At 37.7% G+C, this 19,716-nt stretch overlaps 1 protein-coding gene across 9 annotated transcripts; it reads right to left on the reverse strand.

Annotated features, from left to right (window-relative positions):
* Window positions 1-460: 460 nt before the first annotated feature.
* On the reverse strand, window positions 461-19,073 carry LOC122300194 (clathrin interactor EPSIN 2-like). Of its 9 annotated transcripts, none has more exons than XM_043110687.1 (15): window positions 18,856-19,073; window positions 18,105-18,166; window positions 17,321-17,444; window positions 17,062-17,113; window positions 16,778-16,857; window positions 16,572-16,650; window positions 10,832-10,915; window positions 10,553-10,698; window positions 9,244-9,621; window positions 8,747-8,788; window positions 8,534-8,629; window positions 8,296-8,450; window positions 2,932-3,122; window positions 1,664-2,591; window positions 461-1,305 (listed from the first exon to the last, which is right to left on the reverse strand). In XM_043110687.1, the coding sequence occupies exons 3-15, from the start codon at window positions 17,353-17,355 to the stop codon at window positions 857-859; spliced, it is 2,715 nt and encodes a 904-aa protein (XP_042966621.1). In that variant the 5' UTR covers window positions 17,356-17,444; window positions 18,105-18,166; window positions 18,856-19,073; the 3' UTR covers window positions 461-856. The 9 variants fall into 9 exon arrangements, with proteins under 9 accessions (XP_042966621.1, XP_042966625.1, XP_042966623.1 ...); XM_043110691.1 differs by having other exon boundaries at window positions 17,321-17,519; XM_043110689.1 differs by having other exon boundaries at window positions 17,321-17,605.
* Between the last annotated feature and the right edge of the window lie 643 nt (window positions 19,074-19,716).

The raw sequence follows: 19,716 nt of genomic DNA on the forward strand, positions 1-19,716 counted from the left end.
GAATTGTGATTTTTTAAACAAAGTTCAATTACATTTATAAATACTTGATGTAAAAAATGCTGAAAATTGCTAGTTTTAGTTCATTGTATATAATTAGATAATAATATTTATTAGTTATTGGTTTAACTATAAAAGGTTTAAATATATTATTATAGTCCTAAGCTTTGGCTTTTGGACAGATATATCTTTTTACTCTAATTTAAACTTCTACTTTATATAATTTCATCTTTGGTCATTCTATTACTAAACACTTAAATGGTCTATATTAAATAAGCACAAAAAATAGCCTTGGTCCGATTTGCATCCATTCAATCTCAAGACGTCGCTTGGAGTCGCCACCAAGGCATGTCTAGGCCATGCAACGCAGGTTGTCCCTAGTTCAAACGTTAATTTGATGGGTCATACATACTTCAGATGCTTTATTCACAGACGAAAAATAAAGAAATTTCATAAAGGGGAATGAGAAAGAAGAATTAAATATGTAGAATAGTGAATGAATCATCATATTTATTGTACAGTAACTAGTCAACCATGTTTGACAAGTAACAAAAAAAATAATATATGTGGAAGACCCAAGAAAGGTCATCCTTAGTGACCAATAATATCACAACCGAAACCAGCGTTCCTACACCTCTCTCCTTGGCCCAAAAGGAATGATAGGATTAGAAAGACAAAATGAATAAGCATACAGGCACCCGTCATTTTCCAGAAGATTAACCTTTTCGAACAAAAACACAGAACTCTATAGCAAATATCAGACCAGAGTGCATTGTAGACGGATTCCAACTCTGGCCTTGCGTTTTCACCCTATTAGGTATTAATTACTTTTCTAACAACATAAGTACTTGGCTCCATCTCATCGATAGCCGCCGCCATAAGGCTGCTGAGGCACATAACCACCTGTCCCCATCATGGGGTTATAACCACCAGATATGTTTGAGCCTGGGGGTAATCCAGTTGGTGGTTGCATCTGGACCCCTTCCCCCATCCCCATGTTCATTCCCATGCCCAAATTCATCCCCATCTGCATTCCCATTCCCATGGGTTGATTCATACCTCCATATACCCCCATGCCCATGCCACCACCGGGCCTACCAACCATGCCCATACCAGAACCCATCATAGGATTTGATGGAGGTCTGAGGGCACTGGCACCAGCACGGCCCATCCCAGAACCAGATCCCATAGCTTTACCCATGTTGACAGTAGACATAACAGGAGTTGTGGCAGGTTTTTCCATCCTTTTCTCCTTCCGATTAAGTGCATCAAAATCAACTCCAATATCCGCCATAGGATTTATTTTAGCTGCATACAAAAACAAATCATGTCAAACTTCTTGTAATATTAATAAAAAAAACAAGAATAATAATGGTAATAAGACTAGTAGTAGTGGTAATCACATTTCAACTCCTCAAACAACCACTTTATTTGCAATATGACCACCAAACTATGAAAGTTTTCCTTTGACTCCCCACATAAAACATAAGTTACAAATTACTCAATCGTTAATATCTGACTGTTCAGATCAATGAAGAGTAGCGGTAATCTGAGGAGTAAAGTAACCACTATTGTAGTTTGGAAGTGCCAAATGTAATTTACACAAATGATGATGATGATGATAACAATAACGAAAACAACAATTATACGAGCATTAAACACTCACGTCCAGATATATTTAAATTAACAAGCCCTCTGCTTAGTGTATCGGCCCAAACAGTTGACTTGGTCTCAAACTTGTCCTTTGCTGGTTGAGGAAATGTTGAAAGTGATCCAGATGAAGATGGAAAAATTTGTTGAGGAATTGTAGGGGCATTTGGTCCAGCTTGAGGAAGTAAATTACCAAGAACATCACTGTTAGGTTGAACAGCTGGTCCAGTGGAAGTTTGAGCAACATGTGCATCTACTGGAGTTGCAGGACCCTGTAGTGGTGGAAGGTAGTTCATACCATTAAACTGTGAAGTTGGCCCAGTTGATGCTTGAGGCATGTGCGAAGTGATGGGAGGTGCTCCCTGTTGTGGAAAAAAGTTTCCACCATTAAGCTGTGCAGTTGGTCCAGCTGGAGTTTGTGGAACCATGAGTGAAGTGGGGAGAGATGTGGATCCTCCATGAGGAAGGAAGCTTCCACTGCTAAGCTGTGCAGGAGGTCCAGGTTCAATCTGAGGAGCTACAGGTCCTGCCTGTGTGTGGAAAGTGCTGTACATATTAGCATTTGGCTGTAAAGGATGGCCAGTTGGACCTGGAAAAGCTTGCTGTGAAGTAAAAGTGGATGAAGGTCCAGGAGGGAGGATGTCCGCTAGGATATCAGTGTTATGCTGTGGACTAGACAGTTCTTGAGCTGAATACTGTGAGTTTGTTGGAGGTTGAATTTTGTAAACAATATGTTCGGAGAAAGTAGGGCCAGAAAATGTGTCCTCAAAGTCAAAGTTTGAGACTGCATCGACCTTTGGAGCAGCTTGCTGCGGTGGTTCAGCACTCCTGTTTGTGGTAAGCTGGAGGGAAGTTGTGGGAGCAGAAGTCTGATGTTGAGTTGGGAAGCCGTCGGTAGAAGGAAGAGCTTTGAAAGGAGAATCACCAAATGGATCTTCAAAAGCCTGCATCCAGGATAGACACTATCAATCCAAATTCTGTGTCATATTAGGATATTATTGAATTCCAAACTGGCACTACTTCAAGATATGGTTGTTTACTTATATAAATTCTACAAAGTAGGCCTATTTCAAAATGACTCTGAAAATCTAGCACAGCAAACAGGGACTCTTCATTTGCTATTGAAGGGACTAGACCATCATCACATCATATTGCTATAGTATAAAAAATGGGCCTTTCAGACACATCTAAGGGAAAAGATGAAACACTAAATAAACCACTTTAAACTTCAGTTTGTATGGTACCAAAAATTCATACCATATAATTGTAGCAAAAGATGCATACCTGATTCACAACATCAGCTTCTGAAGCTGCAGCCACAAAAGTGGTCGCTGGAGCAGCGTGTGAGTAGGCATCAGCCTCAGAGGCTGTGGTTACAGATGTAGTTGGCACATTGGCTAATGAGTTTGAGGGAAATGAATCTGACAGTGAGCCAAGTAAGTCCAGCTCAGCATTGTTTGAGGTAGCTGGAGCAGCTGAAAAAAAATGGCAAAACATAATACATGAGTATCCAACAACAATGCCAATCAGCAAAGTAAATTTAACTTAAGAATATACAAATAGATGTATACATCTAACAGAATATAGAAAATAGAATCAAAAGATAAAGAACTTTCAAATGAAAAATTAACCCGTCAAAAAATGTTAAGCCGGCTTCTGTTGATCAAAAGTGCAGTTTTTCAACTAAAGACTAACTGGCTGCGTGTGTGTGTGTGCGCAAGCGAGTGAACTTTTTTTTTTTTTTTAAACCCAAAATTTTATCGATAAAAACAGTAGGCATAGATCAAGTATGCAGTATGTATACAACAGAAAATACCAATTAGGAAATAGAAGCAATGAGGTAATTCATGGAGACTTAAGTCTGCTGCACCATCACCTACCTCAAGCCTGGTGTGTCTAGAATGTACTCCCATCCTCTTCTGAATTTTCCAAAATCCCACCCCCCGCGGCGGGGGGAAAACAAAATGATCACCAAACTTGGAATCTACTACAGTTGTTTTCCAAAGACCCCTCGTAGGGCGTGATTAAATACAAGTTTGTTTCAAACTCCTAACCCTCCCCTAGAAATCCACAAGCATACATTTCCCAGTTTAATAGGTGGAATTTGAACCTACTAGCCAGGCATTGACAATAAGCACCATATCTAATATTTTTGTACCTCTAAAAAATGCATTTTAGGACTTCGATACAACCTTCTCAATTACAGTAATTGGCCAAAAAAACATTCGATAGTATCTTATAAACGCCATTCACAAGACTGAAACATTAGTAGTCTTTAATACCGAGCCAGCTGTTTTAGGAAAGATTAAAATAATGCCATAGTCATCAATCTAGACCTGATGCTTTGTCACTAGCCATACTAATTACCACTGGAAAACCTCAACCTCTTCAAAAGGCCTCCAAAGCCACGTGCCTCTCTATTGATCTATGGTCTTAAATATTACTCAATTCAGCTTTAGCCTGCAAGCAAGCTATTCAGAAAGCAGGTGTTTAAAATACTGGACTATATGATCCTTGATCTCAAATTGATTCAAGGATGCTAAGTCATCAATCATAAGCATTGTTCCTCCTATATGTGTTGGTCACTCGATGTAAAAACTTTGTATGCTTCAATTTCTGCCTCCAAGATATTTCCTCCATCAATGTAACCCTTTAGAGGTCAAAGTACACTCAAACTATCCGTAATTTCTCTGCTTCAGAAAGTGCTATATCCTCTTCCACATTCCAAACCCTATATTATTCCTCCAATAATCCTGACATTCCACATTAAAAAAAACTTGGTTGTTCCAAGTCTTCAAATCCTCTTCTACAATGCCTTCAGTTTGCAGGTATGTATGACACTTGAGGCTCCATAGAATTATAAGAAGACAGCCACTGTCGAATTTGGGCTTCATACATAATCCAACAGTGCCCTCCCCTTGGTTCTACCAAGACTTGAGCTATACTCTCTTGCATCATAGTTAATAGACCAGGTAACTCTCTACAATTCTCTGATCTTTTGTGCCCAAATTGGATAAAGAGTCCACCCTGGTTGGAAATGTCCTATCTCAATGGCAATGAATAAAGCCATATATTGATCTTCAAAGCCCGAATACAATATACCAACACAATTTTTTTTTATCTCCATCACTTTTTGTAATACCCATTCCGATGGCATCACTTTATTGTTAATTGGCAATCTCTTTCTTTTGTTTGCCATGATACTAGTAGAATTCTGACACCGGCAAACAAATCACACAATGTGCATACCACTGTTCAATTTCTTAATAAAACTTTTTATCATACCAACCACATTCAGTCCACATTAAAACCAACACCCATTTCAGTATCCTTGATGCATGAACTGCCAAAAACCAGAGTCAGTTAGCTAATTGAGACACTCAATCCCATTGTAGATTTGTGAACTCTTTGCTGTTCCATTCATGATTTTCTGATGTCGCTACTTCTAGGTATTTTCTTTTGTATTCTTCTTGTGTACATGGGCTTCGCCTATACATTCATTTCTAATAAAATCTCTTCTTACTTATAAAAAAAAAATCCCATTGTAGATGTAGCAACTCTATTTTCTTCTTTTTCTTTTCCATTCTTTTGTTTTAAATTTTTGATCCATTAGAGACCACTGGACATTGAGGTTACAGCAACTAATTGGATTTTCAAGTAAACTTCTCTATGCTCTATGAACCGCCGCCGCATTCAAAGCCAAAGGCATTTCAATATGCTATAAAGTACGAACAATTAATTTTAAGAAAAGGGTTAATAACAAAATCAATTTTGCAATAGCTACATCAGGCTTCAACATTTACAGAATTAATCATGACTTTTAAGAAAATTGCAATTAGCAAACTCTGCCCAACAGCCGTTAGTTTTTTTAAAGGCAGGATAGGCCACATGGCAATATGACACGGGTTAGCCAATAAAAAACTGACACTTGGCATCTCACTTACAATCATACAAATTTATTAAAAAATTAATATAAAAAATTTTAAAATAAAAAATTTTTCAAAAAAGAAAAAAAATTAAAATATTGTTAAGTCTTGAAAAGATGTCTAGGAAAAGGGAGGAGCCTGTGGTTGGTAACCACCGATAGGGGAGAAGAACTGCCCCCTGGCTGAAGGTGGCCCATACAGCCACAGTACCCAACTGTGTCTGGGGATAATGTTCTTCCCCTGGTTTCTCCTCCTCCAATAAACAATATGGCAGATTCACCATCAGATTGGGTTCTGCATAATGTTAATGAGATTCAGCATATCGTGGGGCTTTCACATGAAGGATGCGAAGATCAATTTAAAGCATTATTCACTGCAATTGAGGCGAGCCACTCGCTTGAAACCAAATCAAGTTTTAAGAAAAGCAGGGAGTTAAAGCGTCTTTTTTGGGCAATCAACTACAATGCTAAGGATGGTAGCTCAAGTCAAGGGAAGATTAAAGGGAGGGCAGTATGAAAACATTCTTGTAGAGGGAGTTTCAGGTGGACTATTTGTCTTATAGGAAATAAGGGGTTGGGGTTGGGGTTGTGTGTTCTATTACAACTTGTACTTGGTGTATTTTGGGTATTTTTTTACGGGCTTTTTGGGTCATTAGGAGCTCTCTAGTATGGGCTAGGTTTTTTCTTGTATATGCCCAGTGTACTTGGTTACTCCTATTGATATATAATATATATATATTTTATAAGTAAACAAAAAAATCAAGAATATATAATATTTTTACTTATCAAAAAAAAATGATACCTAATTACGAGTTTTTAAAACTAATGTAGTTATTTATAAACAATGAAAACCCAAGTATTAGCTTTGAAATTAATCCTTCAAAAAATTTTGGTCAAAGATCAGTGTGCTATGGGGTACTAAGATTTAGGGCTGGTTTGGGGACTTAAAATATCTAGAATTTTGTAAATAGTAGTGAAATGGTTTCAATTAAAATTTTTATTGGGTTTTGGGAAGGAGAGAAAAAAAATTGAATAAAAATATTATAAAGTTGAAAAATTGTTTAAATATTATTTTTATTTTGAAATTTGAAAAAGTTGTATTGTTTTCTATGGTTTGTTTGGAAGTTTGGGAAAGTTGTATTGGGTTTTGTGTTTGGATAATGATTAGATGAAAGAGTTAAAAATTTGAGATTGAAAGGAATTTTATGTTTGAGAAATGTTTGGGAATGAAATTATAACAAATTTTGAAAATATCTAAGAATACCTCGTTACCCAAACAAGCCCTTAGAACCTTGTGTAATTTTTATTTTCATCGAAATAACCCCCTGAGGTATGAGCATATTAGGATGACTAACGTTAATTTTTTGGTCCACCAACGGTAACAGTAAACACGTAGCCGATTATTCATAGACTGCCACGGTTAATTTTTCATTGTTTAAATAATGAAATTAAATTTTTTGTGATACAATCGATTAATATATTAAAAAAACAAACTTTGAAAGCCACAACAGTGGCTAGGTTCTGGCCCCTCGATGGTGGCCAGAAATAAGCCACCACATGCATGCCCAAGATCAGGCCATCCCCATGGTGGCCAAATTCCGACAATGGTAACAAGTCACCAACCCTGGCCACTACATGGTGGCTAGATCCCGGCCACCACGTGGGTAGCTCAACAGTTTTTTCTCATTTTCAGCTTTTTAAAAACATAAAATCAGTATAAGACACGACAATCTGTGATTCGGCCTCATGTTTTCTGTTGTGTTAACTGACATAAAAATTAAACCAATTCTACTAGGGGTTAATTCTAAAAACAAATTGTATGGGGTCCTAAGCCTAAGCACCCCATGTCACAATTTCATAATTTTAACTTAATTCTTAGGGGAAAATACACCCCCTCTAAAACTATGACCCAAATATCAATCACCCCTCGAACCATAATTTGGGCAATCAGCACCAAAAGTAGTAAGAAATTGAATCTACCCCAATTTCCTTTTAAAAAGATAATTACACCTAAGAAGTCTCAGAAAAGAAAAAATACCCTACTAAATTCAAAGCAATTATTTTTAAAAACTATAAATATTTATAAATAATAAAATTATAAATCTAAAATATTTTTAAAAAAATATAAATATTAATTTTCAAAGTTAAAAATGAGTTATTTTCATGTTATTTTTAAATTTTTTTTTGTTTGTTTAAAAAAATAATAAATTTTTTTATTTTTGGGTTTTCAAAAAAATTAGTTCCCAATATTTATTGTTTCTTTTTTGAATATTTTTTTATATAATTATACTTTTGTCATGTTTTTTTAACGTTTTGCACTTTCTTCAATTTTTTGGAAGTTTTAAATTTTTATCAGGGTATTAGGTCAAATTTTGGATGGAGGGAGTAGATTACAATTGTTTGGTAGTTTGAGAAAGTGTTCCAAAATTGATAGTTTGGGGGATAAATGAAAATACGTAGATAAACAAAAGACAAATTTAATAACCTAAATGTTGATCCCAACAATCAAAATAACAAAAAATTGCTCCCATTTGAATCATATTTTAGAAAAATGTATGTCCGAAAAGTGAAAAATATACTAACATTTCTTCAACCCATCACACATTATATAAATTCTTCATAAGGACAGGTAATGTGAAGAATTCATTAAGATATTGGTGGAAGAGTAAATGGAGCAGCTCAGTCTAGAACCTAAATAAACATTTTTATATAGTTTTCAGTACCTGAAAGTGGACCACGAGGATCAAATTCATCAGAAGCCTCAACTTCCTGGTTCTGGGTAGATGCCAAAGTACCATGAGAAGTGGTTGCTGGACTTGGAATATTGTCAACAGGTGGCAAATCTTTGGGAGCAGATGCTGCTGAAGCTTCTTCATTCCTGTCATAAAAAAATGTTAGAATACGCTCAACTAGTAGGTAATAGACTAATAGTCAAGGAAAACAACAATTCACTATTTATACCTTTGACTGTGAACAGGGCTTCGGGACTCACTTACAGCTTCTTCATAACTTGGAGGAGCACCAATATTCTGTTCAGAAAATTTCCGTTCAAGCCGCCTGCCAAAAGGGTATATATTTGTCATTCAATAGATTGTGCTAGATCGAATTCTAGACAAGGTCGATCTTAAAACCCAACAACGCCAGCATTTGACCATGCATCTACAAAGAATATACCTTCCATCTAGAGATTGATCATTGGCTCTGCCACCACTGCCTCTGTAGGGGAGAAAATAAAAGCTATGTAAACTTTCAAGCTCAAGGATCTCAGGAAGCCATCATCTGCATACTTACATTGTAAAAGGAACATAGAACTTTGCAAACAGGCATTGCACTAGAGTAGTTCCATTCAACACGAAACAATCTTTTACAAGTACCAAAATAGTTTCATTCTCAAGCATCAAAATGGGGATGTTCATTGGATAATCCTTTTATTCCAAGCAGGTTCTATCAGATTACAGTTTTTGAAACTGTTTATTGACAAGAAAGACCTAGACGTAAAATGAAAAATTTGCTTCCTCAATCCTCAAAAAAAAAAAAAACAAAAAAAAAAACAAAAAACAAAAAACTTAACCAACTAAAGATGCAAGATAAAAACAACAATTTGAAAAGATGATAAGAGAGAGGAAAAAGTGATATGTTACTCTATAACATCAGTGAATATAAACACATACCGAGATGAGTATTGACCATCTTCATCAAAAGCATGGTCTCTGTCTCTGTCAGAGCTCCTGCTTCTTGATCCATACTGGTAATCGACACTCTGACTTCTTCCTCGATAGTCGTCATCCCTATAACCATCTCTGCTATAGCGTTCCTCGTAATCTCTGCCATAACGATCTCCATCACGACTACGTGAGTCCCCGTATCTACCATGGTGGTCATCATCCCTATAACCAGTTTCTCTCTCTCTCCCAAAGCCATTCCTGTCTTCATCCCTGCTTCCGTAGCGGCCTTCACAACGATCATCATCAAATCTGTCACCATATCCTCCGACACCAGAATATGAACTGGGCCTATACATTCCGCCAGTTGATGAGGTGCTATGGAACCTATTAAGCCATAAGTTAACAATTGAGTACCACATTGCTAATAATTTCTTAAAAAGAAAAATCGAGTGTTCTCCACCAGCATATCATATGCTCTTCCACACGTTCTTAAAGCTAGAAAGTATTTCTATTGTAGAATATGAGAAGGGGGCTTATGTTCAATAGGACCAAGTATACAAGAAATTCCACAAAAGTTACTACATTCTTCACTGTGGTGATTGGGGAACATTTAAAAAAAGAAAAATTGCACCACCTCAACCAAATAGACTATCAATAATGACAATCTTAGCTCAATTATGCGTTAGAGAGCAAAGTAAAAATCCACTAAATGAATAAGGCAAAGAAGATGGATCTTCTGATGTGTTATACAACAGAAAAATATCACAGAATATGAACTCTTTGTAAGAAGACACATAAGCAAGCTACCCTTCCAAAAGAACTAAAACTTGAAAAAATAACTCATAAAAATTTGTAGAGCTGATAAATGAAAGGAAAGCTAACAAAGGTACTTAATGTGAAGACATTTTAGACATTCACTTGTCTGATAATTATAAAAAAAAAAATGTAATGGGGTTATTTCAACAAGAAAATGGAATCTAAAGACACACAAAACCTTAAATGGCAAAAAGTTGACCAATAAAACAACAACGGCAAGATGATTAATCCCAATGCATATAACTTTTGCTCATAACATATTCATAGCAAATGACTAAACATTGCGTTGGCTTTAAAGCAGCATGGTCATGGAAATTTGTAGACGTAGCTTGGTTATTCCCATTTACTTCTATCTATTGGCGGGGAGGTATATAAAGTAACAAAAAGTGGGCAGAGGAATGAAAGGTCAAAGACAAAGAGAAATGGGCTAAATTGACAATGTAATAGCATATAGCCAATATAAGAATGAAAGTAATTTCAACTCTGAGAACAGGCTTACTTGTCCCTGTTAGAAGCAGCCTTCTGTCTAACTTCAATTATTCTTTCTTTATCGTTCACTAGAACCACAAGACTCTGGGATTTCTTCCTGACATTGTTTCCCTGGTCCCTTCCACTGGAATCAATATATTGAAAATCGGCCAATGTCTGCCAAGTGGGAAAAATCAACTCATCATTAACTCAATGATACAGTGCTAATCATTTCCAGGTGAATGAAAATTTTTCTAACAAAAAACCAATACTCTACTCAGTCAAATAGCACCCAGGAACCAGAAGTTACTTGTAGTTGATAAACATGCTCCCTGGTCTCATCTATGACGCGCTCTGACCCATGGGCTACGAGGTAATCCAGAACAGTCAAAGCCTGAAGCTCAAACAATAACTTTTTTACTTATACCATCAGAAACATAATGAGAGAATTAAAAGCAGTAGATACTAAACATACACTACATTAACATATGGAAAAAAATAGAACAGAGACAGGTAACAATAGCATATAAGTTGGAGAGAAAACTAAATATTTAGCATCTGAAAGTTACTAAATTAAAGAATAATTTTGTGACAGAGAGAGAAAATTCTCTCCATACACCTAAAGTTTTCTCATGAGGAAAAGTGAAAACTTTCTTTCTGGTGAAGCTTGAGGTTGCTAAATCTTGAGTGGGATGGGGCTTTCGAAATTTGTGGTTATAGAAGCTAAGGAATTTGAGGTTTTTAGAGATGGGGTGCAAGTGTTCATTATTGAGAGAGGGAAAAGAGCGATAACATAGATGTGTTTGGGTCTGAACATGGTTAGATGGTTCATTAAAGCCATGGAGGATTGTCTGAAAAGTGGGAGGAAGGTGTTCTATTCTGCACATCGAGAACGAGGAAGAGGTTACACTGCGCAGAGATGCTCCAACTTCAGGGGTGGATACATGGAGGTGGTGGCATATGGAGGAGGTGGCCACAGAAACTCTATTTGTATACCAGAGCACAAATAGATAGAAGTGATGAGGGAGGTGGGAAGAAGCTCTGCTGTCCTACCACCACCAGAGAAGGCTGTGCATTATGCCTCTCGGTCGTATAGGGAGGCTCTTCAACAGAGGCCTAGTAACCAGCTTCCCAATGTCAGAATAGGGGACAAGCCGAGAGATAGGATAGGTCTGCCAAGAGGAGTTTTTCCAGCTGCTACACAGAGTGTAGTAGGAAATGACAGAGAAAATGATAGCCTTAATATGGAAAGGGAGGAAGGCGTGTTACAGAAGCTGATGGCACAAGTCAAAGCCATGCAGGGAAAAATTGAATGGCTTATCATAAGGGCGGAAGAAAAAAGAAACATGGGTTTGGGCTTGGACTTGGGCCATGAAGCAGAAGTGCAGTTGGGTCATGACTTGATGGCTGGGCTGAAGGGTAAAGGGCTGGATCTCGGCCCAACCCGAGAAAGAAGTGGGTGGATACGGGGAGGAGGTATCCCGCTTCATCCGATATTTCAGCCAAGCTGAAATCTTCAATATCGGAGCCGATACTTGAGCAAAGGGTGACAAAGTCAACCCAGATTTTTTCGGTGGTCTCGAAGGAGGCAGACGGTGGTCCGGTGGAGGCCAACTTAGCAGTGGTTACGGAAGAGGGAGAACTTTTGGCAACAACGGGGACTTTCTGGACTCTGCGTGTAACCCGACATCTGTGGATGAGGAGTTGACCTTGCCGATGGGACAGAAAACGCCAATAACTTCGAAACTGATCCTGTGCAACCCGACGTCACTGCAGGAGATCCAGAGCACGCCGATGAGTGAGCCGAGAACTGCTGGAAGGCTGATGAGTGCGATGGGAAGCTTGGGTCAGACACAGACCATGACGTTGGAGGAAGAGGAACCCATAGCAAGTGAAGAACAGCCTAGGCCTGGGGGAAGAAGATGAAATTCCAGATGTAGAAGGGGTTAAAGCCTCTCGGGTAGGGGAAAAAGTGGAAAAAAAGGAGAGAAGGAAGGTGGAGGGGGAAGGTTCAATGGTTCTGTTTGAGGGTGAGGATTTCTCAGAGGATCCTTCTCCAATAAGTATGATAACTCCCTTACCTCATAATTGGGTCTTGAATAAGGTGATAGAGATGCAGAGTGTGGTGGGGATCTCGTGTGTGGGCTATGAAGACCAATTTAAGGCGCTGTTAACAGCCATTGAGGCCAGTCACTATCAACATGGTGCTATATCAAAAAAAAAGTAGGGAGTTGAGAAGGCTTACTTGGTCTATCAATTATGATGGCAAGGATGGAAAGGAGAGGAGTACAAGTCGTAGTAGAAATAAGGGAAGGGCTGTTTCAATTGTTAAATAAAGCCAAAAATTCTGAGCTGGAATGTAAGGGGGTTGAATGAGGTTAACAAACACCTCCAGGTTCGATCTTTGTTGAGACAATGGAAGCTGGACATGATTTGCTTGCAGGAAACAAAATTGAAGATTATTACAAGAAGAGTCATAAGGAGTTTATGGAGCTGCCAATTTGCAGGATGGTCCTATTTACCTTCGAAAGGGGCCTCGGGGGGAGTATTAGTTATGTGGGATAAAAGGGTGGTGGAGAATATTGATGAGTTTGTGGGAGAATATTCGGTGGGGTGCTTGTTCAAAAACTTTGAAGATGGGTTTGCGTGGGCTTTCGCTAGTGTTTATGGTCCTAATTTGGATTGTGAGCTGCGGATGCTTTGGGATGAACTTGCAGGCATGGCTTCATTGTGGGAGGTTCCATGGTGTATTGGAGGAGATTTTAATGCGACTAGATTTCCTAGCGAAAGATCAGGGGAGGGTCGACAAACTCTTGCTATGAGGGAATTTTCAGAAATTATTTATGAGCTAGAATTAATGGATGTACAACTAATGGGGAGTGATTATACTTGGTCCTCAAACCAAGCCTGGTCAAGACTAGATAGATTCTTAATATCTCCTTCTTGGGAGGAACATTATCCAAATCTCTCTCAGAAAAGGCTCTCGAGGATTTGTTCGGACTACTTTCCCATTGTGCTGGATTGTGGAGGGATCCCAGGGGGTAGAAGGCCTTTTAAATTTGAGAATATGTGGCTAAAACATGAGGAGTTTGTGGAGTTGGTGGGACAATGGTGGAGCTCATATCATTTGCAGGGCAACCCGAGTAATGTATTGGCTGGAAAGTTGAAGGCGTTGAAAAAGGATCTGAAGTTATAGAATGAGCAAATATTTGGTGATGTTACACTACAAAAAAAAAAAATCTGTTTCAGGAGTTACAAAGCTTGGAGGGAGGTGGAGATAAGAGCAATCGCAAAGGGCAAGTCGTTGCTGATTTGGAAAGAGTGATTCTTATGGAGGAAATTTTGTGGCGATAAAAGTCAAGGGCTTTGTGGCTTAGGGAGGGAGATAGGTGCACGAAGTTTTTTCATCGCATTGCAAACTCTCCCAGGAGGTTCAATACCATTGAGTCCCTAAAAGTGGATGGCAGTGCACTTACAGATCAAGCTGAAATTAAGAATCATGTGGCTGGACACTTTGAACACTTGTTATCAGAACCTCATGATTGGAGACCTACTTTAGACAAATTAGATTTTGAGCACATCGACCAAAGTAGTATGGTTTGGTTGGAGAGACCATTTGAAGAGGAAGAGGTACACATAGTAATCAGGAAAATGAATAAAGACAGCACCAGGACCGGATGGCTTTACTATGGCTTTCTTTCAGAAGTGCTGGGAGGTGGTGAGGGAAGATGTAATGCAGGTTTTCCAGGAATTTTTCACATATGGAAAATTCGAGAAGAGTTTGAATGCTACTTTCATCGCACTGGTCCCAAAAAAAAGGGTGCTATAGAGGTGCAAGATTTCAGTCCTATTAGTCTGGTGGGGAGCATTTATAAGATAATCTCTAAAGTCCTAGCTAATAGAATGAGCAAAGTTATGGATAAAATTATTTCTAAGACTCAAAATGCTTTTGTGAGAGGGAGCCAAATACTGGATTCGGTTCTTATAGCAAATGAGTGTTTGGACTACAGGATCAAGTCAGGAGAGCAAGGTATTCTATGCAAATTAGACATGAAAAAGGCCTATGATCATGTCAACTGGGACTTCTTGTTATACATGTTGAGTAGATGTGGTTTTGGGACAAGATGGAGAAGGTGGATGAGACATTGTGTGTCAACGGCTCGTTTCTCAGTGTTAGTAAATGGAGATTCAATGGGCTTCTTTAATAGCTCGCGGGAACTACGACAAGGTGATCCATTATCACCCCTTTTATTTGTCATCGTAATGGAGGCCCTAAGTCGAATGCTGTCAGCTGCGGTGGAGGGGGGGTTTCTTGGCTGGTTTTGTAATGGGAAACATTAACATCTCACATCTATTGTTCACGGACGACACATTGCTGTTTTGTGAGACAAATGCAGGACATGTACAAGCTTTGAAGGCCATTTTATTGTGTTTTGAAGCGGTATGGGGGTTAAAAATTAATCTTGCAAAGACGGAGATGGTTGCGGTTGGTGAGGCAAGGAACATTAGAGGGTTGGCCAACATTTTGGGATGCGGAGTCTCTTCTTTGCCATTGAAGTATCTTGGCCTCCCCTTGGGGGCTACTTTCAAAGACAAGGTAATTTGGGAGGAGGTGTTGGAGAAATTAGAGAATAAATTGACCGGGTGGAAAAGGTTGTATTTAACTAAAGGGGGGCGGACCATTCTTATCAAGAGCACACTATCCAACCTTCCTACATACTACTTGTCTCTATTTCCTCTCCCCGCTAGCATAGCAACAAAAATGGAGAAACTTCAACATGATTTTCTGTGGAGTGGCTTAGGCGAGGAGCTCAAATTCCATCTAGTAGGGTGGAATAAGGTGTGTACTCCATTGAGAGATGGGGGCTTGGGGGTCCGGAATGTGAGGGCCTTTAATGAGGCATTATTAGGAAAATGGTTATGGCGGTATAACAAGGAAATGGGAGCCTTATGGAAAGAAGTGATTGATATGAAGTATGGAAGTGAACGGGGGGGTTGGTGCTCTAAGGAAAGTAAGGGGACTTATGGGGTGGGGTTATGGAAGTACATAAGGAAAGGTTGGTGTACCTTTGCTAGTAACACTCGTCTTTGTGTGGGAAATGGCAGGAGGGTCAGCTTTTGGAATGAAGTGTGGGTGGGAGAAACGGTTCTAAAGGAGGTCTATCCTAATATTTTCAGAATTGCTCGGGACAAAGAAGCAATGGTGGCTGATTTGAGGGTAATAAGCAATGGTGCACAGGAGTGGAATATAAGTCTTACTCGGGATGCACATGATTGGGAAGTTACCGGGATGGTGGAGTTTCTCAGCTTGCTGTATAACACGGTTATTGATGTTACAAGTGAGGACAAGATGGTATGGAAGCCTTCGAGGAAAGGGAATTTTTCTGTGTGCTCCTTTTATGATACAATTACTATGCAGCGAAGACACAATTTTCCTTGGAAGAACATTTGGAGAAGCAAAGCGCCTAAAAAGGTTGCATTCTTTGTATGGATAACAGCATTAGGGAAGATTCTTACTATGGACAATCTAAGAAGAAGAGGCATAATCATAACCGAATGGTGTTGTATGTGCAGAAAGAATGGTGAAACGGTAGACCACTTACTTTTACATTGTGAATTTGCTCGGGAAATCTGGAATTTTTTCTTCAGCAGAATGGATATAGCATGGGTCATGCCGGGAAGAGTGATAGAATTAATTGCAAGCTGGAGAGGAATTGCGGGGACACTACAGATTGCGGCTGTATGGAAGATGGCTCTTCTTTGTATTCTTTGGTGTATTTGGAGTGAAAGAAATGATAGACTTTTTGAGGATCAGGAACGTTCCATAGAAGAGTTTAGGAGGTTTTTTTGGAAGGCTTTATTTATGTGGGCCATCGCTCTAGAGCTTAATGGTCTCAGTTTCCAAGATTTCCTTGTATCAGTTACTAGATCCTAAATAGGTGTATTCACATGTATACCTCCAGTGTACCTGGAATATGCTTATTAATAAAATTTCATATTACTTATAAAAAAAAAAAAAAGTTACTAAATTAAATTCCAAAAAAACAAACCTTATAGACATGCCGCCAGTTCTTGCCTGTATCATTAATCCGCTTCCAGATTACTGCCATGATCATTTGGTATTCATGACTGCATGAATATTAAAGCAAACTCTTTTGCTCAAAAAAGAAGCTAGAAAGAGAGAGGAGAGAGAGAGAGCTACTTGGCATGAATAAGCAATGCAAAAAACCTGTATTAGAGAACAATTCAAGCTTACTAGTTTCTGGTTGCCTGTGCAATATCTGCAAGAAGCGATCCATGAGGACCCCAGGGCTCATTGCTTGTAGCATCAAGAACCTAACAGTCAGAAGAATAGATTAAGTCACATTGCATTTCATTTCGAGATCATATATACATCATCTGGAAGGCAATGTGAATCATAATTTATGATAGTTAATAAGTTGTTCTGGTTCCATTGACCCTATACATAGAGGATGGATGAATTAGTCATTTCATCACCCAAAAGAGCAAAAGAAAACATAAAAGGAAGTAAATCTATACCTTCTGTTCTATTCCAGGAACTTTAAGCACTTTTTTGTTCACCTCTCTCTTGCTGTAATAAAAGGGTATAGAATAGAGCATTTTAAAAAAATGTGCCCTATAATAATAAAGAAACTTGACAAAAACTGATTCTGCATTTTACCAGAAAGCATCCAAAGAACAATCTTTATGTTTCTAAAAATGAATCAAGAAAAAAAATACTCAAATGATTGGCTACCATGATAAGCACTACATAATGAGAATCACAGCCAAGACTTACATATCCCTAACAGTTTGACCAAGTACTTTCTTCATCGTAGCCGGTGTTAAAAAAAAAATGCTCTACAACAGCAGAGTTGTGCAGCCCACTTCAAAGGAATCCCTCTTCAAATATTCTTCACACACTGCTCCAAGTGAAGGTTAAGGGATTAGATTCCATGGCTCTTATGCGGCTCAACACTTGTATACACAAACACACACTACACATGATGTCAAGAATCATATCTTTCATCCCACTGCTTTGGACTAATTACAATACTTTCGAATCTTGGAATTCTGCTTGACTCTTCAAAAACATTGACATAGCACAGGGAAATCAGAATCACTGACTAAGCAAAAATGAACACAAATATCCAAGATCTTCAAAGAAATGAGTATCTTTGAACTCTGCTTGACTCTTTGAAAAAATTTGACATAGCACAAAGAAATCATAATCACTGACTAAACGAAAATGAACACAAATATCCAAGATCTTCAAAGAAAATGACAGATAAACTTATTAATACCATAAATAAAGATCTATCTAGGCCCACCACATCAAATTGACTTCCAACAAAGGAAAGAAAAGCACAAAGTGTGAAACTCAGAGCCATAATGGCCGAAATTGAGTTCCAATCGAGCATCAGTAATTCAACTAAAAATGAAATCACTACAATAACCTATCCATCCCCTTCAGATTAAGCCACGATCATTGACCGTCAAACCAAAAAGACAAAAAAAGGAAATCAACAAAGAAACCCAAAAAACTGGCAAACATCATTTTTTTACAACACTGAAAACCTCACCAACGCATGCCTTTTGTATCTCCCACCGGCCAAAACTGTGTATCAGCTAACAAGGGGAAGTCCTACTACAAAATCAAACGTCTGAGTCAGTAACTCATCCTAAACCCACCCTCTAACCACTAGACTGCAAACCGAAAAACATCATGGTATTAAGAAGTTATATAAACGCACGAATAATATCGCAGAATAAGAAGAGAAAATCAGTGCTAACAATAATATTCTGTTCCCAAAATTCACAAGACCGTGTTTTTGTGTGCAACAATGGAATTAAAACTCCAGTACGCAGGAAATCAATACAGAATAAGCGACTGATTATTGAACCTTCAATGAAAGTTTCAAGAATCCAATTCAAACCATAAATGCAAATGAAACAGAATTTGTAAATAAGCCATTTACAATTAGACATAAGATATGAAACTTCTTTACCAAGCAGCAGATCCAAATTACAAACAAAATATATACCGAATTCCACAAAAATTAAACAGAATTATGTATATATAAAAAAAAAAAAAGTAAATGGAGATCAATCCTATACGGTTGAATAGAAAGACGGGCATCTAGCAAAGAAAACAAACAATAGAAAGACAGACAGGAGAGAGGCCACCAAATTAAGGAGGCAAGGCAGGTCAAGTGGAGCTGAATCTACATTTAAGAAATATAGAAGAAAAGAGGGAGGAATAGATCTGAAGCGCATAAAATATAAAGAATCGGAAGGAACCCAGATCAGAATGGGGAAGGAGATCGAACGAACCTGATCCGACGGAAACAATTTGAAGCGTGAAAAGAAATCGATACGAAGAGGAAAGGAAGAGGAAAGCGGAAAATGGGAAGAGGTCTTCTGAAATCCTTCGAGAATTGTATGTTGGTGTCTGTTGAAATAAGAAGAAGGTGAGAGAAGGAGGAGAAGAAAGATGACGAGACAGACAGCGCAAATTACACGCAGGTATTTTTGGGTTACTTTATCTATTATTCCTTTCTCATTTATTTCAATGATATATATAATATATCCCTAAGTCACTCTCTTTATTGACAATTATCATTTATCACAAGATAAGAATGTAACTAGTCCAGTTTGATCTAATTTTAGGTCAAATTTAGGGCCAAGTTAATATTTACTAGTTTTATATTTTTAAAAATCGATTATGTATCAGTTATTCTTCTAAATCGGTACTTTCGATTTTATTGATTTCGATCTGGTTCGTTTCGATTTTTCAGTTTTAATAGTATTAGTATATGAGAAAATATATTTATTACTGTGAATTATGCAATCACTGCGTAATCTTTTTGAAAAAGTGTATAAAACATAAAACCTATATAAAAAAATAAAATAAAAAATTAATATTTTAATAGTGCACCCACACTTTTTTAAAACGATTACACAACGTTTATACACTTCACAATTGCATATAAAATTACTCTTCATATATATATATATATTAGTATTCTTTATAATGATTAGAATAACTATATATTAGTATTTTTTATAGTGATTTTAATTTATTATAACTATATAATTAATAGTGATGATATAGTGTCACTATATTATTATTTCATATATAATTATTTAGTATAGTGATTTATATAGTAATATATATATATATATACTTAAAAT

This window comes from Carya illinoinensis, chromosome 2, assembly GCF_018687715.1.
Source record: "Carya illinoinensis cultivar Pawnee chromosome 2, C.illinoinensisPawnee_v1, whole genome shotgun sequence".
Classification (NCBI taxonomy): Eukaryota; Viridiplantae; Streptophyta; class Magnoliopsida; order Fagales; family Juglandaceae; genus Carya; species Carya illinoinensis.

What these genes read in the sequence shown, in the direction of transcription:
- LOC122300194 (XM_043110688.1), bottom strand. Translation starts at nt 17,355, where the DNA reads ATGAAGAAAGTACTTGGTCAAACTGTTAGGGATAT. An exon ending in GGTCAAACTGTTAGGGATAT is followed by an intron (nt 17,114 to 17,320) that starts GTAAGTCTTGGC and finishes CTTTTATTACAG; the next exon opens with CAAGAGAGAGGTGAACAAAA. An exon ending in TTCCTGGAATAGAACAGAAG is followed by an intron (nt 16,858 to 17,061) that starts GTATAGATTTAC and finishes TCTGACTGTTAG; the next exon opens with GTTCTTGATGCTACAAGCAA.